Source organism: Panthera leo, chromosome A1, assembly GCF_018350215.1.
Source record: "Panthera leo isolate Ple1 chromosome A1, P.leo_Ple1_pat1.1, whole genome shotgun sequence".
NCBI lineage: Eukaryota > Metazoa > Chordata > Mammalia > Carnivora > Felidae > Panthera > Panthera leo.
Window position 1 is genome coordinate 173599915 of NC_056679.1, and position 25376 is coordinate 173625290.

A 25376-nucleotide genomic window follows, 5' to 3' on the forward strand; every position below is an offset into this window, starting at 1 on the left:
ATCAAACAGTATTATTGTTGAAAAGCAATCATCAAGATCATGTTTTACAAGTAATACCCTTTTGAGTTACTGCATTTTTGTATATACTGCTTTCATAAAACCAAAACCACATCCGTGGATCTCATAAGACTCAGAAAATGGAGAAATATCTTTGTTCAGAATTCTACTAAGAGAAAATATTGTAACGTTCTGGTGTATTTTCTATTTTCTCTCCCAAAAATTGTATATGTACATATACATAGGAGTGAGAGAGAGAGAGAGAGAGAAAGAGAGAGAGAGAGAGAAAGAGAGAGAGAGAGAGAAAGAGAGAGAGAGAGAGAAAGAGAGAGAGAGAGAGAGAGAGAGAGAGAGAGAGAAAGACCATAAAATTATAAGAAAATATACCAGAATATTAAAAGTTGTGGTAGGATTATGGGTGATTTTAAATTTCTTTTTTGTGCTTTTCTGTATTTTCAAAATTTTCTACAATTAACGTATAATACTTCTGTAATGGAGGGAAGGGTTTTAACAATTCCACGTATTTTATATTTAAGCTCCTTATATCATGGTTCAGCTATTTTAAATGACATGACATTATATATTCTTGAGCCCAGACTCTTGTCTTTATTTCAATTCACATCTCCAGGAACAGATGATCTGATGGGAGAATTATTTAGGTCAAAGTACATAAATATTTTAACACTAAATAGATAAGGTTTTCAAAGTTGCTTAAGACAGAGAAGTCAGGATCTATGGAGCCCTGGGTCAGCCACCCAAATTTACAGCTGGTTTCTGCTTGTTTCAGAGAGAAACTCCTCTGTACCTTTCAAGGCGTTCTGACACCAGGTAAGTCTGGTTTGCATCCATGATAAACGTCAACTGGTTAATAAGGTCATCGGGCTGAATGAGGCCTTCTAGCCGTCCCACCACAGTCATCCTCCGATCCTTCAGCATGATCATGGCCAGGAATGGATAGGTGTTCTCTCGTAAAGCCTGTGACACTGACACAAAGAAAAGCCAACAGATTAAGGGCAGCCCTCGGGAAGAACCAGATCAGCTCTTAGACTTTCCACCATGAGCAAGAGAGAACTGTTTTAATTCCACCTGGGAAAGAAAGGAGGTGTCATTTATTCTCTGCATACCTTTTTTTCCTCCTAGTTTCTTAACCTTTGTTGTTGGTATATTTTTGTGTCCCTATTTCCAGGTAATTTGATTAGAATAGGACAGACTTTTGTGGTGGGGTGGTTGTCATGATGATGCTAGGGAAGACTGCAGAGGTCAAGGACAGTGTCTTTTTGATAGGTAGGAAAGGATCTATAAAGAATCTGGCTACTGCTGAGCATAATTTTTCTCTATGTTGGGTATCAAGCCTAAAGCAAATAAGACTGCAAATCTCACTTTTATACTACTGGTGATCAACTCCTATCATCGTCTCTGCCTTTTCTTCCTCTTATTCAATCCCTTCCTTACTCCTCTTTTCATGTCTCCCTACCTTGCCCTCCATTAAAAGGGCTAGTTTTTCTGTTCCAAAGGAGTTTAGAAAGTTGGTCTTCCAAATAACCAATATTTTACCATAACAGAGTTTTACTTATGTTTTTCTTATGATTTGAAAGAGATTTTATAAGCATCTGTAAAAAAATATCCTTAGACTCTTTCTATTCACTACCCCCACCCCAGAGCCATATTAGAACGGCAAAACGCACCCTGTAGGAATTTATCAGAGGTATAAATATCAGTTAGGGGTAAAAAATCAGATTCTAAAATGTAGGCAAAACATCTTTGATTCACTGTGCTAGGACCTACTAGCACAGTGCCTGGTCCACTAGCATGTACTCAAAAGCTGTTGAACAGAAGCAACAGTAAAGTAACTGTATGTTTCTTCACTGGATACCTTTATATGCCATACTGACTTCTAAAAATACTTATCTCCATCTCCAGGTAAGAGTTACTGTCAACAAAGATCTGAACTTTCTGAATCCCTATCAGTACTCAAGGTACTCAAACAACTAATTCATTGTATAAGAAGGTCTGTTAAAACTGCTGCTGCTGAGAGTAAACTCCTCACTAAAAAGCCATTTAGATTAAAAGCAAGTTTCTGCACAGGACTGGGTGTTTTTAAAACTAAAACAGGCCCTGGAGCACCTGGGTGGCTCAATTAAGCAGTTAAGTGTTCAACTTCAGCAGGTCATGATCTCAAGGTTTGTGAGTTCAACTCCCGCGTCAGGATCTCTGCTGTCAGTGCAGTCTGCTTAGGATCCTCTGTCTCCTTCTCTCTCTGGCCCACCCCTGCTCACACACGTGCTCTCTCTCTCTCAAAACTAAACAAGAAGACATTTTAAATAAATAAATAAATAAATAAATAAATAAATAAATAAATAAATAAATAAATAAATAAAATAAAATAAAATAAAATAAAATAAAATAAAACAAAACAGGCCCTGGCAATGGTTACTTGTAAATAAAAGGCTGAGAGTCTGAGAGACAGAGCTTGCTAACTGTATGATCTTTGGTCAGTGGCTTAAACTCTCTGAGTCTGTTTCCTAAACCATAGATAATACAACCCCCATATCTCAGGATTACTGAGAGGATTAAATAAGATAATGTATACTAGCATTATGTCTACCACAGAATAATCATGCAATAAATGGCATGTTTTTCCAGATTATTCTAAAGATAGCTCAACAATCTCAATGAGGAAAAAGAAAGACAACTTACCCCTGTATCCCTCAGGTTTATTTGTGGAGCATGCCCAGAAGAGCATCCTAGTGTTTATTAGGGAAATAACTTCAGGTGCACAGAGTGTGTTGCTGAGGAGAGGGATGAAAAGGACATGAGAAGAACCTGCTTACTACAAAATATCAGCAAAAAACCACAAAAAAACCCACAAAAAAACAAAACAAAAAAACCGATCAATCCACTTACCGACAGAACTCATCAGAGTCCTGGTGATCATCTCCATGAAGATAAACCAAAAGAAAGCGAAGTTCTCGCTTGGCATCATTAAGTGCCTGTAGGAGACAGAAGACCACCAATTATTATGATGACTGTGCCTTGAGCTTTTAATTAGGCTAAGGGAACAAAAGGAGAATGAGGAAAAATGGTGAACAAGAAATCAGATTCCTGGGCTCCTACCTTCACACCCCTGGCATTTTTCCCCCTACAGAAAGTCCACGCTAACAAGCTTTAATGAAAAGGTTTTAGTGTTGTTAGGATTTAAACTGTATTAGGCACATGACAGTAGACAGGCTGACAAAGGAAAGTCCCAACAAATCACAGAAGTCAGCTGTTCCCACAGTCTAAAGGAAGATAAAAACAGAAGAATGTGACCACGTGAAAAGGGAGGTGAGAATTTTGCCACTTTACAGCTACAACATCTTCGTACATAAAAAATACTGCAAAGGTGAGACTGATCCCAGGCCACATACCAAGCAGGCACGAGAGACTGGGGGACCCAAATGCATTCTAAAGAGCACAGGATTTAAAAGATCTTCAAAGACAAGGCTAATGTCCAAGATTCCTGTGTATGCTTTTTCATTTGCTTAATCCTGAGCACATTACAATTCAGTAAAGATTTCCTGAATGACCAATGGTGATCTATCCTCAGGATCATAGCAAAGGGGGTGCAGGAGAGGTACCCATCTCATTCACATCTGCATTTCCAGCACTGAGCACACTGCCCGGGCATATAGTAGGTGCTTAATGCTTGTTGAGTAGGGTAGTAGTAGAGCCCCTGAGGAGACTATAGAGAAAAAGCCGATATGGGAGACTCAAAGCAGGAAGTACGAGAAAAGTATTTTTCTCTTTCACCAGATAGATTCAGGAATTCTGGAGGCTGCAGAATAGAACCACTGTTTGGGCTATGTTCACAGTGTTATTTCTACATTTTTCTCTGGCAAACTAGAGATATGCCTAACACCCATAGAAGTCTTAATTTTCACCCCCTGAGAGACAACAGTCAAAGGTCTGTGTGGCTTGGGTTGAAAGAGATGTGCTGCCTTGAGGCTATGCTCTATGCCCTTGTTCAATTCTGTGAGGGATCAAAGATAACTTGAGCTTTGCCTTCAAGGGGATCATTGTCTGCTATAGGAGATAAAACACAAATATAAGCAACCATAATATAAGGAAAAACGTGAAAATGCTTTAAGTTTCAAGAAAACTATGATAGCACCATAAGAAAGATTACTATTTTAGACTGCAAGGTAGGCCAGGGTAGGGCACATTAATCAGAAAGGATATAAGAAAGGAGTGATATGACCTAGCTGAAGGATGCGCAAGCTTCCATTTACCAAAAATGTGAGGAAGGCATTCCAGGTGGAGGGAAAAGCAAAAGCAAAGGCACAGAGGTAAAAAGTACAGAGTATGTACAGGAAATGGTTTAGCTGGAACCTAGGGTATGCAGAAACAAGTTATATAGGAAAGTCCTCCAAAGGAGGTTTGAATTAGATCAAGTAGGGTTGGCTTTTTTTTTTTCTATAAGCAGTGAAGAGGTATTTAAGGTTCTTGAGTAAAAGAATGACATGATCAGTGCTGGGCTATGCTTTCCTTTGTGGATATAACCATATCAATAAATTGGCATCTATATGGTTCGTGGCACTGACCTGGCTGTACGTTCCCTGGTAGAAGACAGGGTGTGCCCTCCCATATTTCTCTTCAAAAGAGTGCATAAATGAAACAATGTCCCCAACGGGGTCAGTGACCCGGCTGCGAGGGTCAGGCCGTATAAAACGAAGAGCAAACCTGGGGAGGAAGGAATAAATATCACATGAATCGGCTTACTGTAGTGCATATGGAGTGGGCCAGTTTGTAAAGATTCCTACAACAGAGCCAGAGGCATGGCAGCAAAAGGAGGTGAAGGGTTTGTGAGTGGACCATCAAACCCGAGAGTATAGTCTGGCTCAAAAGGTGCAAAGCAGCAAGTGTTGTTCCATTGCCTGTTTAAGACGAATGCAAACTGCTAGGATTATAAATTCCAACACTGGTCTAAATAAATCCTGCATGCTTTTTGCAGAAAAATTCAGGACTAGAAAAATTGGGAAAGGAAGACACAGTCCAAAAAGATCACAGGTCAGGCTGTGCCCCCAGATTTTCTAGAATGGCACTGTCTAGTAAGGTAGCCACATGTAGCTATCTAAATTTAAAGTTAACTAAATGAAATACAATTTAAAATTCAGCTCTTCGGTCTCGCCACATTAAGTACTCAGTAGTCATACGTGGTTAGGTGGCTTCCACACTGGACAGTACAGATACAGAACGTTCCATTATCACAGAAAGTTCCATTATCACAGAAAGCAGCAGTTCTACTGCTCTAGAAAAGAGCTCTGTCTCTTTCTTTTTGTCCTACTTGCCTCTTCCTTTCCTTTCTGTCATCCTGGGATTTTGAATTTTTAGTGCATACTCCCAAGCCATTCAAATTATGGTCAGGCTTCAAACCTGAACTTGTGCTCATGATTTACTTGCTTTTCAAGGGGTCAAGTAAAATCCTGCTTAATGATTTATGGTTGATGGCATCCATGAAGGAAGTTTATAAAACTGATCTAGAGTACACTGATAGATTTGGCACCTGGCAGCTATTGTCAAGTTAAGGGTGATTGATACCACACATCTGTTTCTAAAGAGCCTATCTTATCATAATTGTATAGCACCATTTATTTAGCCTTTGGGTTTCCACAGAAGGCAATGGACACAGTTCTGATAAGTCAATGTGCTACATAACATTAAACAAGTTGCTTGGATGATACAGTTGCATTAAAATTAGTCACACATGCCATGCATATTTTTTTCCAAGAAAAGCAAACAATATTCACAGATTTTCAGCACAGAAAAGGCGACTAAACTATGACACTTTCCTTACCCAATCTTGAGCCAATTCCTTAGCCCCTCAAATTCCCCATGTGTATACAATTTCACTTGGAATTTCTCCTGAGTAATCAAATCAAATTCACTTACACAAACATTTTAGAGCAAATTAAAAACAAATGTAAGAAGTTGTATATATGTAAGGGAGTGGTTAAAAATCTTTTAAAAGATTGATGTTTTGATAACTTTCTCTGAAATTAAGTATTTAGGACTATCTTATTAAGTTTTTAAGTTTTCAAATTTTGATGAATGAATGGATAAAGGCTGTAACTTTTTTAACTGTAATATATTCTCATGGCCTACATAATTCAGGACAATCAGCTTTTTTTAAAAAAGATCTCAATTCAGTCTGTTATGATTTTAACGGTTTATATGTGTCCATTCTCAAATAAAACAGGATGCAAAGAGTACCAATTGATTAACTGATAACCAATAAGAACTTTGCTAAAGCAAAAGGAAGCCATTAAGCAGGCAGACTCCTAAAGCACCAAGTAGTCTTATCTGATCCTTGCACTTCTACACCTGCTGGGTCCTCATCTCCAGCCTCTGCTCCCTAGAGCAAGGCAAAGCTATTCCATGCATCAGGGGAAGCACAGGTTGCCCTGTATGCAAGGCCCAGACCACATATTCCAGCTTCATTGGTTGGCCTAAATGCCCATAAAACATTTTAGTAGTTCCCCATAAAGCCTAGGTGTGGGTTCATTTACTACTTAGTTATAGACCAGATGCCCCACGACTAATGCCAGAAACTTGGGCTCCTTTGACATTTTGTAGGCCTGGCCCCTCTCTGTCTTCCAGTACTGAGCTCTCTGAATGGCACATGAAGGAAGTGAGAAGAAAAGTGAAAGTGTAAAGCAAGGGGATATATATATATGCAAGGGTGCCAGTGCCAGCATCCAATGGGCTGTCAGGACAGAGGGGAATGTACAGGAGTGTCCAGAGAGGTAAAAGTGTTGTGGGAGGTGTAGAGAAAAATGGGTAATCTAAGAGCAAGAACATTTTTTGGGATTATGAGTAGTCGGATATAGTTAGATGGTTTAGGGTAAAAGTTACAAGGGGTGTGAAGCTGGTAGATAATGGTGGTTAGAAAGAAAAGGGTGTGAAGATTCACTAGGGAATGTAAAGGTGACAGACATGGTGGGAAGAGGGAGGATAACGATAAACATAGGTAGACTGATCTTGAGAAAGATAGGCAAGACTACTTTACAGGGTTACTTTAAAACAGTTCCATTTCACAACATCTGTTATGTTTGAACAATTTAAAATATTGTCATACTACAGTATTAGAGTGTTCTGAAAGAGTATTCAATCTGATGATCAATTGGCAAGTCAAAACTGACAAAGCATAAACCTTACTATTCTGGTCTATGTTTCAGCTCCAAAGTCTACCCTATTTCTACTAACATATAAATACAAATGTACATACCTAAATATATCAAGTATTGTGTAATAGGTAAACCGGAATGGAAGCATTATCAAGTAATAACCCCATCCAAGCAGCCCCTGAAATTCCAAAAACAAAGTTAGACACCATTCTCTCAATCTCCAATACTCTGCAGATGGCTAGTTCAAATTTTCACTCTTTTTTTGTTCTTTTGCATGATTCCTCCACTGCAATACAGTTCCCTCTTCCTGGTCACATCATCCTTCTTAAAGACTTATTGCCTTTCATCTCATTTCATCTAATACTATCAGATTTTTATTTTATCACATAATTTTTGTATTAAATCTGCTTCAGTGCTTCAATTCTGCAACTATCTATATTGTCAAATTTAATTACAAGTTTGCCTCCCTAAATCATAAGTATTCATTCTTTCCTTTTTAAATTTTTTTTTTTAACGTTTTTATTTATTTTTGAGACAGAGAGAGACAGAGCATGAACGGGGGAGGGGCAGAGAGAGGGGAGACACAGAATCGGAAGCAGGCCAGGCTCTGAGCCATCAGCCCAGAGCCCAACGCAGGGCTCGAACTCACGGACCGCGAGATCATGACCTGAGCCAAAGTCAGATGCTTAACCGACTGAGCCACCCAGGCGCCCCAATTCTTTCCTTTTCAAATTTATACATTAAAATATGGTATACAGAAATAACAATAACCACAATTACTACTTTGGACATTTGTATATAAATGAGAAATAATTACATAAACCACAATTATAAGCCTCCATATGGCCATTAATCTTAGTAATAATACTAATTATAATTTTAGCAATGTTGATTATTGCTGTTATTATTAACTATGTAGGGGCTCTATCATTTACAAAACATTTCTTATATGTCACATTGTGTTAACCTGAGACTTTCCCTGTGTCTATGGCCAGGGAGCTCTGGAGCCCCATGGCTGACATAAGAGTCCCAAAATAATGGCGGAAACATTAGACATATACAGAATTTCTTGAGTCATGTAACTGCTCTAGGAACTTGTTTTCTTCCACTTCAGAATACCCCAAAGCAACTACTTAGAAACTCCATTTTTAAAATGTTGTCAAGTATTCCACAAAAAAAGTATGATGGGGCGCCTGGTTGGCTCAGTCGGTAGAGTGTGTGACTCTTGATCTCAGGGTTCTGGGTTTGAGCCCAATGGTCAGTGTGGAGACTGCTTAAAAACAAAGTCTTAAAGTGTGATAACGGAGTAAATTCTAACTGCTGCAAAGTTAAAGTGAGTGCTTTCTTGGAATTCTAAATCCAAGTGTAAGAGTTTGAGTGTAATTCCAAGAGTAAGAAAGAGAAACTCTAAAAAGTTCTCTAGAGTTCATCATCACTATACATATCTGACTTTCCTAATTAGACTATGAGAACAATTTGAAGGGGGAGGACTGGCTCTTATTCATATCTGGATCCCCAACAGCAAAATACCTGGTACACCGGAGCATTCTTAAATGAACCACTTATCACCTCCCTGCTACTAGCCCTTCAAGATGAATTTTAAAGATACGGCTAAGGCTCCCACAAAGATTCCAAGTAACTTCCCTAGAAGTAGCTTACAATTAAGTAAAATGAAGCAACAAAGAATCCAGTAAACATTTTAACTTAAAATGGAAAGATTTAAGGGTGCCTGGCTCAGGTGGTAGAGCATACAACTCTTGATCTCATGGTTGTGAGTTCGAGCCCCACGCAAGGTGTAGAGATTACTTAAAAAATAAAATATTTTTTTAAAAAAGTGATAAATCTATTGAACATGCAGCCAACATTTTCAGACATGTAAATAAAATTGTGTACTCAAATAAGGTGCACAAACTTCAAATAACTAACAAAGAGCCAAAAATAAAATTAAAAAAAAAAAAAAAAAGATAGTTACTGTATCAATTCATTGAAGAATCAAGTGAAGATGATAAACCCAACATATCTACCAAGAAGCCAGATCAACCTAATAGGTTTACATTCTGAATATTTCCTTTGCTCCTATCATACAGAGATCAACATAACCTAGTGAATGGACTTATGAAACAAACAAGGGGGAAATTCCAGCTATAAAATAACTTGCCCTTGGTTGTGGTCTTGAGACAACATAGCTGTAGATCCTGTGGTCAGCTGTATTAACTTGCAAGGGTCGGGATGGAGGTGGGTTGAAAACACTTGGTACACCCTCTTGTTCATTCAATCGGTCCTGTACAGCAGCCTGAGAAGAAAAAAAGAGCAGCAAGAGTTTCAGTGTTGTTCAAATCAACCTAAAAGTAACACCATTGCTTGGTACTTCAAAACAGGTTATATGATGAGTATATCTTCATAGACCTTTAACTTGCTTTGCTGGGAGGCAATGTGTGGTGATGGCTCCAGAATTCACAGTAGAGGAGTCCAAGAAATTTATCTGAAAGCTCCATTTGTGCAGTAAACACAACTGCTTTTATTCAGATGGTATGTATTATTTAGAGTGGCTGGGATCCAAGGTGCTTCACTGTGTGAAGGAAAGCCATCCACAGAGAATACAATGTAGGAAGTGCCCCTAGAGCGGTCTGATGGAGCAACTCTGATGAGCAGTGTTTGGTGGAGGGCTTGGCTTTGGAACAGAAACTTAGGTGTGAATCTTAGCTCCACCACTCACAATAGTCGCCTGGCTTATGAGCCTCAGTTTCCTCATATGCAAAAAGGAGAAACAGTATTTCTCAGGGTTAATTTGAAAATTTAGTAAGATGTACATACATAAAGATCCTAATATAATCCTGACAGAAGATATTCAGTAAAACGCCTTATTCTCTTATTAACTCTGCCCCAGAAAATGGATACTTGTCCCAGTGTAGTAAAAAATTTCACTGTGGAAGAAATCAGGAGACTATAGATGCTGGAGAGGATGTGGAGAAACAGGAACCCTCTTGCACTGTTGGTGGGAATGCAAATTGGTGCAGCCGCTCTGGAAAGCAGTGTGGAGGTTCCTCAGAAAATTAAAAATAGACCTACCCTATGACCCAGCAATAGCACTGCTAGGAATTTATCCAAGGGATACAGGAGTACTGATGCATAGGGGCACCTGTACCCCAATGTTTATAGCGGCACTCTCAACAATAGCCAAATTATGGAAAGAGCCTAAATGTCCATCAACTGATGAATGGATAAAGAAACTGTGGTTTATATACACAATGGAATACTACGTGGCAATGAGAAAAAATGAAATATGGCCTTTTGTAGCAACATGGATGGAACTGGAGAGTGTGATGCTAAGTGAAATAAGCCATACAGAGAAAGACAGATACCATATGGTTTCACTCTTATGTGGATCCTGAGAAACATAACAGAAACCCATGGGGGAGGGGAAGGAAAAAAAAAAAAAAAAAAAAAAAAAAGAGGTTAGAGTGGGAGAGAGCCAAAGCATTAGAGACTGTTAAAAAACTGAGAACAAACTGAGGGTTGATGGGGGGTGGGAGGGAGGGCAGGGTGGGAGGGAGGACAGGGTGGGTGATGGGTATTGAGGAGGGCACCTTTTGGGATGAGCACTGGGTGTTGTATGGAAACCAATTTGACAGTAAATTTCATATATTAAAAAATAAAAAATAAAAAATAAAAAAAAAAAAAAAAAAAAAATTTCACTGTGTCCAAAAAAAGATCTGGTATTTGGCTCTGGATTCTGGGAGATAATCTATACCTGATAGGGTAGACTGCCACCCCAGAAAGATCAACCATGGGGTTTAGGGTGGGGACTGTGGGTAATGCAGTATCAGTTGACCTGGAGACTGAGTTCAATCATAGGTAATCAATCAAAAACAATTATACTGTGTAAATAAGACCCAATGAAAACTCGACACTGAAGCTGAGGTAAGCTTCCCTGACTGGCAATACTTCATGCATAATGTCACAAATCTTTGCCAGAAGGATAATGCATTCTGACTGCATGAAAGAGGAATACTGAAGCTTTGTGCTTAGAACTCAACATTCTGCCTTATAGATCTCTTCCTTTAGCTGATTTTAATCTATACCCTTTCCCTACAATAAATCGTAACCATGAGTATAACAGCTTTTAGTTAACTCTTCTAGTGAATTATCAAACCTGAGAGTGGTTTTGGGAAACTACAGTTGCTGTAAGAAGTGAGGACTTGAGTGTTCTCTCACCGTGATAGTTGGCTTTAAATTTTGCAGTGTGGCTAACGCCAGGCAGTTCTCTAAGTTTTCATATTTTCAAGTATAAAGGCACAATTCGATGTGGAAAGAACAGTCTATCAACAAATGATGCTGGGACAACTGGATGCTAACATGCAAAAGAATGAACTTGAACCCTTAAATCATATTATATACACAAATTAACTCAAAACACATCAAAGACGTAAATGTAAGAGCTGAAATTATAAAATTCTTAAAAGAAGACATAGGTGAAAATCTTCATGACCCTGGATTAGGCAATTGTTCCTTAGATACGATGGTAAAAGCACAAACAACAAAAGAAAAACATTAGATAAACTGGGACTTCCATCAAAACTGAAAACGTTTGGGGCACCTGGCTGGCTCAGTTGGAAAAGCATGTTGACTCTTGAACTCAGGGCTGGGAGTTCAAGCTCCACATTGGGCATGGAGCTTACTTTAAAAACAAAACAACAAAAAAACTGAAAACTTTTGTGCATCAAAGGACACTATCAAAAGAGTCAAAAGGCAACCCACAGAATAGGAGAAAAGATTTACAAATCATATATCTGATAAGAGTGTAGCATCTAGAATATATTAAGAACCCTTACAACTCATCATCAAAAAGACAATAACCCAATTTAAAAATGGGCAAAGGACTTGAATAGATGCTCTCCAAAGATGATTTACAAACAACCAACAAACGCGTGAAAAGATGCTCTATCATCATTAGCCATTAGAAAAATGCAAACCAAAACCACAAGATACTACTTCACACCCACTAAAAGGCTATCATATGAAAGACAGATACTGGGGTGCCTGGATGGCTCAGTCAATAAGCGTCCGACTTTGGCCTAGGTCGTGATCTCACAGTTCGTGAGTTCAAGCCCCGCAATGGGCTCTGTGCTGACAGCTCGGAGCCTGGAGCCTGCTTCGAATTCTGTGTCTCCCTCTCTCTGTTCCTCCCCCACTCATGCTCTGTCTCTCTCTCTCCCTCCTTCAAAAATAAATAAAAACATTAAAAAAATAAAATTTTAAAAGACAGATATTAACAAATGTTGGTGACATGTGGAGAAATTGGACCCCTTAGCCACTACTACTGGAATGTAAAATAGTGTAGCCTCTTTGGAAAGAGTCTGGCAGTTCTTCAAAAGGTTAAACATAGAGTTGTCATAGGAGCCAGCAATTCTACTCCTAGCTATACACCCAAGAGAAATGAAAACATACATCTCCACAAAAACTTGTACACTAACGTTCCCTGCAACATTACTGATAATAGATTAAAGTGGGAACAGTCCAAGCGTTTATCAACTAATGAATGAAGATACTGTGGTATATTCATACAAAGGAATATGATTTGACAATAAAAAGGAATGGAAGTACTGATACACACCATGACGTGGATAAATCTTGAAAACATAATGCTAAGTAAAATAAGCCAGACACAAAAGGACAAATACTGTCTGATGCCTCTTACATCAGGTATCTAAAATAGTCATATTTTATAAAGATAAAATGTGGAATTGTGGTTACCAGAGGCAGGGAAAGGGGATAATGGGAAATAATCGTTTAATGGGTACAGAGTTTCAATTTGGGAAGATGAAAAAATTCTGAAAACAGATAGTGGTAATGGCTGCACAACAATGTACTTAATGCAACAAAATCATAATCTTAAAATGATTAAAATGGTAAACTTTTGCAATCCCTATCAAAATAACACCAGCATTCTTCAAAGAACTGAAACAATTCTAAAATTTGTATGGATCCAGAAAAACCCTGAATAGGCAAAGCAAGCTTGAAAATGAAAACCGAAGCTGGATGCATCACAATGTCTCACTTCAAGATGTATTACAAAGCTGTAATCATCAAGACAGTATGGTACTGGCACAAAAACAGACACTCAGATCAACGGAACACAATACAGAACACAGAAATAGATCCACAAACGTATGGCCAACTAATCTTTGACAAACCAGGAAGGAATATCCAATGGAAGAAAGACAGTCTCTTCAGCAAGTGGTGCTGGGAAAACTGGACAGCAACATGCAGAAAAATGAACCTAGACTACTTTCTTACACCATACACAAAAATAAACTCAAAATGGATAAAAGCTCTAAATGTAAGATAGGAAGCCATGAAAACCCTAGAGGAGAAAGCAGGCAAAAACTTCTTTGACCTGGGCTGCAAGAACTTCTTACTCAACACCTCTCCAGAGGCAAGGGAAACAAACGCAAAAATGAACTATTGGGACCTTAACAAAATAAAAAGCGTCTGCACAGCAAAGAAAACAATCAGCAAAACTAAAAGGCAATTGACAGAATGGGAAAATATATTTGCAAATGACCTGTCAGATAAAGGGTTAGTATCCAAAATCTATAAAGAACTTCTCAAACTCAACACCCAAAAAACCAAATAATCCAGTGAAGAAACTGGCCAAAGAAATGAAGAGACACTTCTCCAAAGAAGACATCCAGATGGCCAACTGACACATGAAATGATGCTCAACATCACTCATCATCAGGGAAATACAAATCAAAACCACAATGAGATACCACCTCACACCTGTCAGAATGGCTCACATTAACAACTCAGGCAACAAACAGATGTTGGCGAGGGTGCGGAGAAAGAGGATCTCTTTGCAACTGCTGGTAGGAATGCAAACTGGTGCAGCCACTCTGGAAAACAGTATGGGGGTTCCTCAAAAAATTAAAAATAGAACTACCCTATGACCCAGCGACTGCACTACTGGGTATTTACCCAAGAGATATAGGTGCACTGTTTTGAAGAGGCACATACACCCCAATGTTTATAGCAGTGCTATCAACAATAGCCGAAGTATGGAAAGCGCCCAAATGTCCATCAATAGATGAATAGATAAAGATGTGGTGTGTGTGTGTATGGAGTATACACGGCAATCAATAGAGTATTACACGGCAATCAAAAAGAATGAAATCTTGCCATTTGCAACTACGTGGATGGAAATGGAGGGTATTATGCTAAGGGAAATTAGTCAGAAAAGACAAACATCATAGGACTTCACTCATATGAGGACTTTTAGATACAAAACAGATGAACATAAGGGAAGCAAAAAGAATATAAAAACAGGGAGGAGGACAAAACATAAGAGACTCTTAAATATAGAAAACAAGCAGAGGGTTGCTGGAGGGATTGTGGGAGGAGGGGATGGGTAAGGGGCATTAAGGAATCTACTCCTGAAATCACTGTTGCACTATATGCTAACCAACTTGGATATAAATTAAACAATAAACTTAAAAAAAATGGCAAACTTTTATGTTATGTACATTTTACCACAACACAAAAAAAGGCATGCAGTACGGATACATGCTACAACATGGATGAATCTTGACAATATTATCTTAAGTAAAAGAAGCCAGTCACAAAAGACCACATACTATGATTCCATTCATATGGCAGTATGGGAAATCTATAAATGGAAAGTAGATTAGTAGTTGCTTAGGGGCAGGGAGGGATAGAAGCAGCAGGGTAATAGCTAAAGGGCATGGGTTATTTTGCGGGGGTGGGGGGGGTTCTCAATATTTTAAAACATTTTTGGGAAAATATTTTAAAACTGATGGGGGTAATGGATGCTCAACAATGTGAATATACTAAAAACTACTGAATTTCACATTTGAAATGGGTGAACTGTTTGGTATGTGAATTACATATCAATAATAAAGCTGTTAATTTAAAACCCACAACTAACAGCAATTATTGTCAATTATAAATTAGAATTTGCAAACTTATATCTGCCACTGTAAACCTGCCAATTTCCTAATACCTCTTAAAAGCTTTTCTGATGAGTTTGGTGGTGCTTTTAACACATGAAATTATGTATATGGTAAAATGCAACAACATTTGGAAGATCTGTATTAATTCAGTGAACAATATTTTCCAAATAATGAATGCTTGAAGTAATGAAATCAAGCTACAGTCAAAAATCCTCACAAAGTGCAAGACACATCAACCACTTTTCAGCAGGACCTTGTGGGAGGGGAGTGACAAAGAAAGCACGAGGCCCAGGACAGCAAAGGAGAGACCAGATGTAGTCTTAACACTGATATGAGTCAAGTTAACCGCGAAGTCAACTGCCATGGTGGGAGGATACTCAAGCAGTCCTATGGAGCATTTCACATGCCAAGGAACTGAGAGCCTCGTGTCAACCACCAGCACTACCTTGCTAGATGCATAAACTGGTGCTCGTGGTTTGGCTTTCTAGAGAAGACCACAATAGAGAAGTAATGGGAGAAGAAAGCAGGTGGCCGACACGAGATAGCTCATCTGATAGCTGCTGCCGCCAGTTCCATTTCTGACTCATGATGGTCTTTAAGGAACATTTTATTTTTGGGAAACAGATATGGGGGAAGTTCAACATGTGAAAGGACTAAACGTATAACTTAAGAAAAAGATGACTGGGGTGCCTGGGTGGCTCAGTCGGTTAAGCGTCCGACTTCAGCTCAGGTCATGATCTCAGAGTCTGTGAGTTCAAGCCCCGCATCGGGCTATGTGCTGACAGCTCAGAGCCTGGAGCCTGCTTCAGATTATGTGTCTCCCTCACTCTCTGCCCCTCCCCTGCTCATGCTCTGTCTCTGTCTCAAAAATAAATAACATTAAAAAAAAAAAAAAAAAAGAAAGAAAGAAAAAGATGACTGGATCCAGCATCCTGAAGCCCACCCATCCCCAAATATTCTCTCCAAGTCAGGCTCAAGGCACAAAGCCAAAGAGGGGCTAGAGTAGCCAGGGGGCTTCAAGGATGCCAGGGGAGGTAATGAACTGACTAGATCTTAAAAGTTTTCATCACAAGAATAAAGTCTGTAACTATGTATGTTGACAGATAGTAACCAGACTTACTGTGGTGATTATTTTGCAATATATAAAAATAATCATTATGTTGTGCAACTGAAACTAATAACGTTACATGTCAATTATACCTCAATAAAAAACATTTTTTTAAGTTTATTGAGAGAGAGAGAGGATGAGAGAAGCAGAGAGAGAGAGAGGGAGACAGAGAATCCCAAGCAGCCATCCAGGTGCACCAAGAAAAAACATTTTTAATTAAAACAAATAAAAATTAAGACTAGACCTCAAAAAAAGAACTGAAGAAAAGTGATGCCTCTCAGAAAATTGTGTGTGAAAGGGTCTACTAACTACATTAGAAAGACCATTCATAGCGTGGCCTGGATGGCTCAGCCAGTTAAGCGTCTGACTCTTGACTTCAGCTCAGGTCATAATCTCACATTTGGTGAGCCACATTTCTTGATAAACACCTAGCTGTCAACAGTGGTTACTTCTCAGAAAGAAGGAATAGAAAGGAGGTGGGGGGTTGGATAGGGATGAAATGTAAGCAACAAGGAGCCCCACACATTGGGCTCTGCACTGACGGTGTGGAGCCTGCTTGGGATACTCTTACTCCCTCTCTCTCTCTCTGCCCCTTCCCTGCTTGCACAGATGTGCGTGCATGTGTGTTCTAAAAATAAAAAAAAAAAAAAAAAAAAAAAGACAGTAAGAAACTTAAAAAAAAAAAAGTGCAAGACAGATCAATAGATTTCAATGTAAGAGAATGAAAAGTTCCTTGGTATGGTTTCAAATTCCATATTACAACTAACCTTTAAGAAACTTATCACACTATCAAAGAACATCCATGGTTATCTGAAAAGGCTATTGAAATACTCTTCCCATTTCTAACTATATCTTGCATGAAACTGGATGTTCCTCATATACTTCAAAACTACGCATCACGGAGTGCCTTGGGTGGCTCAACTGGTTAAGCGGTCCACTCTTGATTTTAGTTCAGATCATGATGGTTCATGAGTTTGAGCCCATAACAGGCTCCCCTTGACAGCATGGAGCCTGCTTAGAATTTTCTCTCCCTCTCTCTCAAAATAAATAAACTTAAAAAAAATTTTTTTAATTTAAAAATAAAATTATATATCACAAGAGATCAGAGGCAGAAGCAGATAAGAAAACCTAGTTTTTTTTCTCTTTATTTTTTACTTATTTTTAATGTTTGTTTATTTTTGAGACAGAGTGCAAGTGGGGGAGGGGCAGAGAGAGAGGGACACACAGAATCTGAAGCAGGCTCCAGGATCTGAGCTGTCAGCACAGAGCTCAAACCCACAGACCATGAGATCATGACCTGAGCCAAAGTTGGACGCTCAACTGACTGAGCCACCCAGGCGTCACAGTTTTTTTCTCTATTAAGCCAAACATTAAAGAGATTTGAAAAATTTATGTTAACATGTAATGAGTTTATTATTTTTAAGTTGAACTAAAAAATTTGTTTTAATTTGTAATATGTTAATATATCAACTGATATAACCCATATATAAAAAGAAGCTCTATGGAGGTTCCCAATAATTCTTTTTTTTTTTTAAGTTTACTTATTTTGAAAGAGAGAGTCACAGAGAGAGCACGTGCACAAGTGGGGGTGGGGCACAGAGGGAGAACAGAGGATGGAGATGGGCTCTGTGCTGACAGCAGAGAGCCTGATGTGGGGCTCAAACTCACTATGAGATCATGACCTGAGCCCAAGTCAGACACTTGACTGACTGAGCCATCTAGGTGTCCTGATTCCCAATAATTCTTTTTTTTTTTTCATGTTTATTTATTTTTGAAAGTCAGAGAGACCATGAGCGGGGGAGGGGCAGAGAGAGAGGAAGACACAGAGTCTAAAGAAGGCTCCAGCCTCTGAGCTGTCAGCACAGAGCCCAATGCAGGGCTCGAACCCATTAACCGCGAGATCCTGACCTGAGCCGAAGTTGGATGTCTAACCAACTGAGCCACCCAGGCACCCCCAGGTTCCCAATAATTCTTAAGTATAAAGAGTGACACCACAAAGTCTGAGAACCTCTGGTTTATTTCGGGGAAAATATATATAGAGTTTTAGACAGGCATAAAAGTATGTGGAAACAAAAAATTGTTAATATCACTATGTTGGAGATTTAGGACTAAAAGATTGCAGTAGGAAAGTGATCCGAATGGTATTTTTTTTTCATATTTCATCTTAGGCTTTAAACTTTTTAAAACTAGAATTATTTTAATATAGTTCATGTATTATTTTTATGAGTTACCGAAACAGATTTAAGTGAAAAAAGCTGTAAAGGTGGCATAATCCCACCTGTGTAACAAGAAAATTATACTTCAATTTATGTAGTCATCTAAATGCATATAAAAAGTCTGAAAGGTGGGGCATTGGGTGGTTCAGTCAGTTAAGTGTATGACTTTGGCTTAGGTCATGATCTCACGGTTTGTCGGTTCGAGCCCCACATCAGAATCTGTGCTGACAGCTCAGAGCCTGGAGCTGCTTCAGATCCTGTCTCTCCCTATCTTTTTCTGCCCTTCGCCAACTTGCGTGTACACGTGTGCGCTCTCTCTCCAGTATATAAAAACATTAAAAAAAACTTAGAAAGTCTGAAAGGCTATACACTAAAACTTAACCAGCTATCTAAGAAGTGGTGGAATTAAGGGAGAACACTTACTTCCTTTTTTATTTATTTATTTATTTATTTATTTATTTATTTATTTACAGCTTTAATTCTTTACGTTTTTTGGAATTCTTTGTGTGGGTATGCACACATGCAGTTATTTTTGCAAAAAGCTTCTAATATTTTGATAAGTTGTTTCCTATTAAAGGATGGTTGACATTATACCAGGTAACTGAAAATCGATAAAGAAAAGCAGTGGGGTGCCTGGGTGGCTCAGTTGGTTGAGCATCCAACTCTTGGTTTTGGCTCAGGTCATAATCTCATGGTCCGTGGGTTCAAGCCCCAGGTCAGGCTCTTTGCTGTCAGTGCAGGCTGCTTAAGATCCTCTGTCTCCCTCTCTCTCTGCTTCCCCTATTCCCCCAAATAAATAAATAAACATTAAAAAAAATAAAGAAAAGCAGGGGCAACAGTATTAATATATCAAAGTAGAATTTAAAACAAAAAGCATCATCTGATATTAAAAGATATTATAAAAAAGCTCTAACAGCCACTTGTCTTTCTGTGTCAAATAAAGTAGTCAAACTATACAAGAGTAAGGAAGTATTTCCCCGAAAATAGACATAAAATGTATTCATGCTTTTTATCTGCACCATGGACTGCCCTTTCACAGCATGTACAAAAAATAAGCATTTCTTTGATATATTTGTTTTTAACACTGGAAAAGCATACACATATATTTCCAGCACATATAAGAAGGTCCGGAAGGACATACATTAAAACATCAGACGTGGTTATCTTAAGTGTGATTACCAAGAATTTTCATTTTCAATTTTATCAACTCTTGTGTTTCAAATTCTGTGAAGACATGTATTATTTTTATAATTTGAAAAAAAAAAACATCATCAGTAAGAAATAAAGAAATCTATGAAACCACATTCAAGTTCATCATGTCCAGTAGTCTTATTAAGTAAACAGAAAAGAAATAGCCAATTTTAATTATACATGTAATAAGCTTGACTGAATACAGACACGAACCTTTATCCAATAAAAACCCCACATTCCTTGATAAACATCTAGTTGTCAACAGTGGTTACTTCTCAGAAACAAGGAATAGAAAGGTAGGGGGTTGGACAGGGATGACATGTAAGCAACTTACACGGGGTTTAAGTTTATCCATATTTGTTTCAAAGAAATTTTAAACAAGTAATGCAAAATGTCTGGCTTTCAGGAGCTGGATGGAAGGTACATGGTTGTTTCCCTTATCTCTGTATTTTCTCTAAGTTTAAAACATTTAATTAAAAAATATGTTTCATAATGTTAATGGAACATTATTAAGCTGTAAGGACCTCGGGGCGCCTGGGTGGCTCAGTCGGTTGAGCGTCCGACTTTGGCTCAGGTCATGATCTTGCGGTTCTGGAGTTTGAGCTCCGTGTTGGACTCTGTGCTGACAGCTCGGAGCCTGGAGCCTGGAGCCTGCTTTGGATTCTGTGTCGCCCTCTCTCTCTGCCCCTTTCCTGCTCATGCTCTGTCTCTCTGTGTCTCTCAAAAAATAAACGTTAAAAAAAACACTTTTTTTAAATTAAAAAAAAGCTGTAAGGACCTCAATAAATACCTATATGAAATAAAATGAAACACTGATATGAAAAGGTAAACAAAAAACAAAAGAACAAGCTACTACAAACTCCAAATATGTTCCTAAATAACCCTTGGGTCAAAGAAGAAAATCAAAACTTTAAAAATGTATTTTCTTCTGAAAATTCACAGCCTTCAATGCAAGGAAGAATACAAATAAATTAACCAAGCTATAAAAATCAAATGCTAAGAAAAAGAATATGAATCTACAAAAGGGTGAACAGATTTTTCTTAAAAAATAAGAAAGAAGAAAATAAGAACTGATAAATACAAGAGCTTTTTATAAACCAAACACATTAAAATAAACCAGTCTCCAGCAAGTCTCATTTTTAAAAAAGAAAATATAATAAAAACAATGAGAGGATAATAGAACAGATACAAAAGAGAGTAGAAAACATGCTACTTTGTATAGCCTATGCTAAAAACCTTGGAAATATCTAAGAAAAAAGCATCTCCTAGGAAAGCTCATCAACAAGCATGTAATGTAGCTAAGAGGTGCCTGGATGGCTCAGTTGGTTAAATATTCAACTCTTGATTTTGGCTCAGGTAATGATCTCACAGTTCATGGGATCAAGTCCCAAGTCAGGCTTCACACTGACAGCATCAAGATTCTCTCCCTCTCACTCTGCCCCTTCCCCGCTCACTCTCTCAAAAATAAATAAGGAAACTTAAAAAAAATAAATAAAAAGATGTAACAAAGAAATTGTGAATGATGGGGAAAACATGAAAAAGTTAACAGAGAACTGGCAGAAACAAAGTTTCAAGTGCTTTCTTTCAAATCTGCGCTATATATATACCCTTCTCAATTCATTTTATCAAGCCCGTGATCTAATAAAGCCACTTATGCTTGAAATAAAAATCTAACAAGGAGACAGCACAAAATTATCATACAGATCATCATTTCCTCTGCCTGAAATGCAGAAAATCCCCCCAAGATTTTCACATTCATCATCCCTTTTCATTATTTGGGTGTCAGCTCAAATACAACCTCCTCAGAAATGCCTTTCTTTACCATCCTATTTATTTTTTAAATGTTTATTTATTTTTGAGAGAGAGAGAGCAAGCAGGGTAAGGGCAGAGAAAGGACAGAGGATCTAAAGCAGACTCTGCACTGACAGCAGAAAGCCTAATGTGGAGCCTGAATTAACGAACCGTAAGATCATGACCTGAGCCAAAGTCGGGGACTCAACCAACCGAGCTACCCAGGTGCCCCTTCACCACCTTATTTAAAATAACTTCCCAGATCCTGTTACATTTCGTACACTCATCTTATTCACAGCATTTATTACAAATTGAAATTATCTAGAATTTCATGATATCTAGAATTTCATGGGAGTAGGCTATTAGTCTTGTTCTCTGGTATAATTCCAGAGCTTAAAAGTTTGTTGAGTAACTAAATATAACTTAGGAATACATTTTCAGAAATCTAGCACCCAATTCAAATAACATACTATAATTAAAACACAGTAATCTCACCAGAGATCATATGAATATACTAAGGTTGGAAGACAATCAGCAGATATTTATTGAGAGTCTACGATGTGCTGGGATCAGTTTTAGATGCTCTTAGGAAGACAGCAGTTAACAAAACCAAATATATATATTTCTACTTGCATGGAGCTTAAATTCTAGTGATTTGTCTCCAAACAACAACTAACATCACACTCAATAATAAAACATCAGAGGCATTATAGGGTGGACAAGATGTTTGCTATTACCATTATTAATTGACATTGTTAGGACGTTCTAGCAATTCAATGATCAAGTAAAAATAACAAAAGATCTATATACTGAAAAAAATCATTGAATTGCAGATGATACAACTACCTAGAAAATCCAAAAAAAACACTACAAAATATGTAATAAGAAAGTTCACATTAAGGTATCTGGTTACAAACCAAATATATAAAAACCAACTTTTTCCAAAAAGCCACTGAGAAAAAAATAAGAGGGAGGGACACTACGCAGAAGGATCTGGTCACCATCTTTTATAAAATTTTATAATAAAGCTTTGATCATAATTTTTATCTTCCCCACAAATCTTTTTAAGATTAAAGAGTTGTAAATTTAAAAAATTTTTCTATGAAAAGAAAGGATTTCTGTTGTGGAAAAATACATGTCTTTGGTTCACTATCAAACTAGGGGAAAAAAATAGGCTCAGAATGAATCATACTATACCTCTATGTTCCAGTTATGCTGTTCCAAGGTATGGCGACATTGATCCATAGATTCTATGCCAGTCAGATCCTGAAAAGAAGGAAAAACCAAAAAGTTACTTAGGGAAAAATCATCAGTAAATATGTAGATATTTTTACCCCTAAATACTTATGAATGTTGTGGGAAAACTACACTGAAAAGTACTGAAGGTAAATGCTCCAGTATGGTAAAAACTTCACTGTTCAGAATTTATCCAGTCTGTTACAGCAGGTATTACTGCCATAGAACAAAAACGTGGAGTTTCTTACCCTTTAAAACTTCAAGGCTTTCAATTAAGATGATTATTGATTAAAATCAATTTCTCCTCTCAAACTGAAGTTTAAAAACTTAAAGATTTTGGGGCACCTGGGTAGTTCAGTAGGTTAGGCGCCCAACTTCAGCTCATGTCATGATTTCACGGTTCATGGGTTTGAGTCTCATGTGGGGCTCTGTGCTGACAGCTCAGAGCCTGGAGTCTGCTTCAGATTCTGTGTCTCCTCTCTCTGCCTTTCCCCTGCTCATTCTCACTCTCTCAAAAATACACGTTAAAAAAAAATTATAAAGATTTCTTCAACCACTAGGTCTAGAAAAATATGTTGAATATTGTTAATGTTCAACAAAAATTCTGTTAATAATACATAATAATAAAATAATGCAAGTTTCCTGCAAAATATCATCCCCTTTTTTTAGATTTTTTACTATTTTTGAGAGAGACAGAGACAGAGTGCAAGCAGGGGAGGGACAGAGAGAGAGGGAGACACAGAAACCAAAGTAGGCTCCAGGCTCTGAGCTGTCAGCACAGAGCCCCATGTGGGGCTTGAACTTATGAGCCATGAGATCATGACCTGAGCGGAAGTCGGATGCTTAACTGAGTCACCCAGGCACCCCAAATGTCATTTTACCTACCGTCATATAACCTACCTTATAATATGAACTGTGTGTAAACTATTTTCTTTTAATTAAAAAAAAATTGAGAGAGAGCACACATGAGTGGGGAGGGGCACAAAGGGAGAGAGAGAGAATCCCAAGCAGGCTCCACATTGTCAGCACAGAGTCCGAGGCAGGGCTCGATCCCGTGAACTGAGAGATCATGACCTGAGCCGAGGTCAAGAGTCAGATGCTTAACTGAGCCACCCAGGTGCCCCAAAACATTTTATTAAAAAAAGTCTGTTGGGGTGCCTGGGTGGCTCAGTCAGTTGGGCGTCTGACTTTGGCTCAGGTCATGATCTCACAGTCCGTGAGTTCAAGCCCCGCACTGGACTCTGTGCTGACAGCTTAGAGCCTGGAGCCTGCTTCAAATTCTGTGTCTCCCTTTCTCTCTGTTCCTCCCCCACTCATGCTCTCTCTCTCCATCAAAAATAAAAAACATTAAAAAAAATTTTTTTTTAATAAAAAAAGTTTGTTACTCATGTTTCCCTATGAAAAGTATTTCCCCCACCCTCTTCTCCTTGGACTATTCTCAGGTTTTACTTTGTTTCTTCTCTGGCTCCTCTTCTACCCCCTCTTAAATGGAATCTCCCTATGGATGTGTCCCTGGTTTTTGTCTCTCTATACCTCCCTCCCTGGCAATCTCATATATATATATATTTATAAATATATATATATATTTATTTATATATATTTATAAATATATATTTATATATATTTATATATAAATATATAAATATATATTTATATATATTTATATTTATATGTGTGTGTGTGTGTATATTTAAGAGAGAGTGAGTGGGAGAGAGGGGCAGAAGGAAGGAAGGAAGGAAGGAAGGAAGGAAGGAAGGAAGGAAGGAAGGAAGGAGGGAAGGAGGGAGGGAGGGAGGGAGGGAGGGAAGGAGGGAGGTTGGGGGGGAGCGAGCGAGCGAGCGAGCGAGAGAGAGAGAGAGAGAGAGAGAATATTTTAGGATCCATGCTCAGTGGGGAGTCCAACATGGGGCTAACTCTCAGGACCCGAGCTGAAATCAAGTCAGACACTTAACTGACTGAGCCACCCAGATGCCCTGGCAATGTCATTTAATCCTTAGACTTCAACCACCCTTTCTATTCAGATGACTCCTAAACAATTTCTGCGCCCGCCATCTCTTCTGAAGTTTAGCAGCACATTTCCAATAGCCTATTCAACATTTTCACCCACATGTGGCATCAGTACCTCAAATGCATCATTTAAAACCACTACATATTTTAATGACACTATCACCCTCCAAAATATACAGGCAAAGGTGACATCTGGAACCTCAGCTTCATTTTTGAGTATTCTATTCCCTTGAATTCCACGCTTCATCAGCAATAAAGTTCTGGCCATTTTCTATATACATCTGTAACTACATTTCCCTTCCCACAGCCAGCATCTTTAATCAACACTTCAAGTGAACTGTCAAAATAACTTTTCTCTCTCCTTCTAACTATTCTTCCTATCATGTATATGTGTGTGCATGCATGTATGTGTATCATTCCTTGGCTCAAAACTTTTCAGTTGATTGGATAATGCATTCCAAAATCTTTAGCTTAACATTCAAGTACTCCTATAATGTGGCCCCAGCCTCTCTTTCTAGATTATTTTCTAACTGTTTCCCTTTTGGTGTCCAATACTTAATAAATCTAACAGTTCATATGTACATCTAATGACCAGAATTTCCACAAAGCTAAATCCTAGACTTTTTTTTGAGGACTAATACAAAAGCCAAATCCACCCATCCATCCTCTCATGTAACAAATGTCTATTGTTACTGTC

At 38.2% G+C, this 25376-nt stretch overlaps 1 protein-coding gene across 3 annotated transcripts in view; it reads right to left on the bottom strand.

The window, feature by feature from the left end:
- The window catches only part of FAF2 (Fas associated factor family member 2), a 79015-nt gene that overhangs the window by 9569 nt on the left and 44070 nt on the right, over positions 1–25376 (bottom strand). For 2 of the 3 annotated variants that reach the window (XM_042945975.1, XM_042945984.1), the window contains exons 2-8: positions 22634–22702; positions 9319–9453; positions 7262–7338; positions 4578–4716; positions 2902–2987; positions 2695–2786; positions 803–980 (exon numbers count right to left, since the gene is read on the bottom strand). In XM_042945975.1, the coding sequence (XP_042801909.1) occupies positions 803–980; positions 2695–2786; positions 2902–2987; positions 4578–4716; positions 7262–7338; positions 9319–9453; positions 22634–22702 (776 nt within the window). Of the gene's footprint in view, positions 1–802; positions 981–2694; positions 2787–2901; positions 2988–4577; positions 4717–7261; positions 7339–9318; positions 9454–22633; positions 22703–23017; positions 23040–25376 lie in introns of those variants that run through there. The other variant, XM_042945990.1, reaches the window with a different exon arrangement.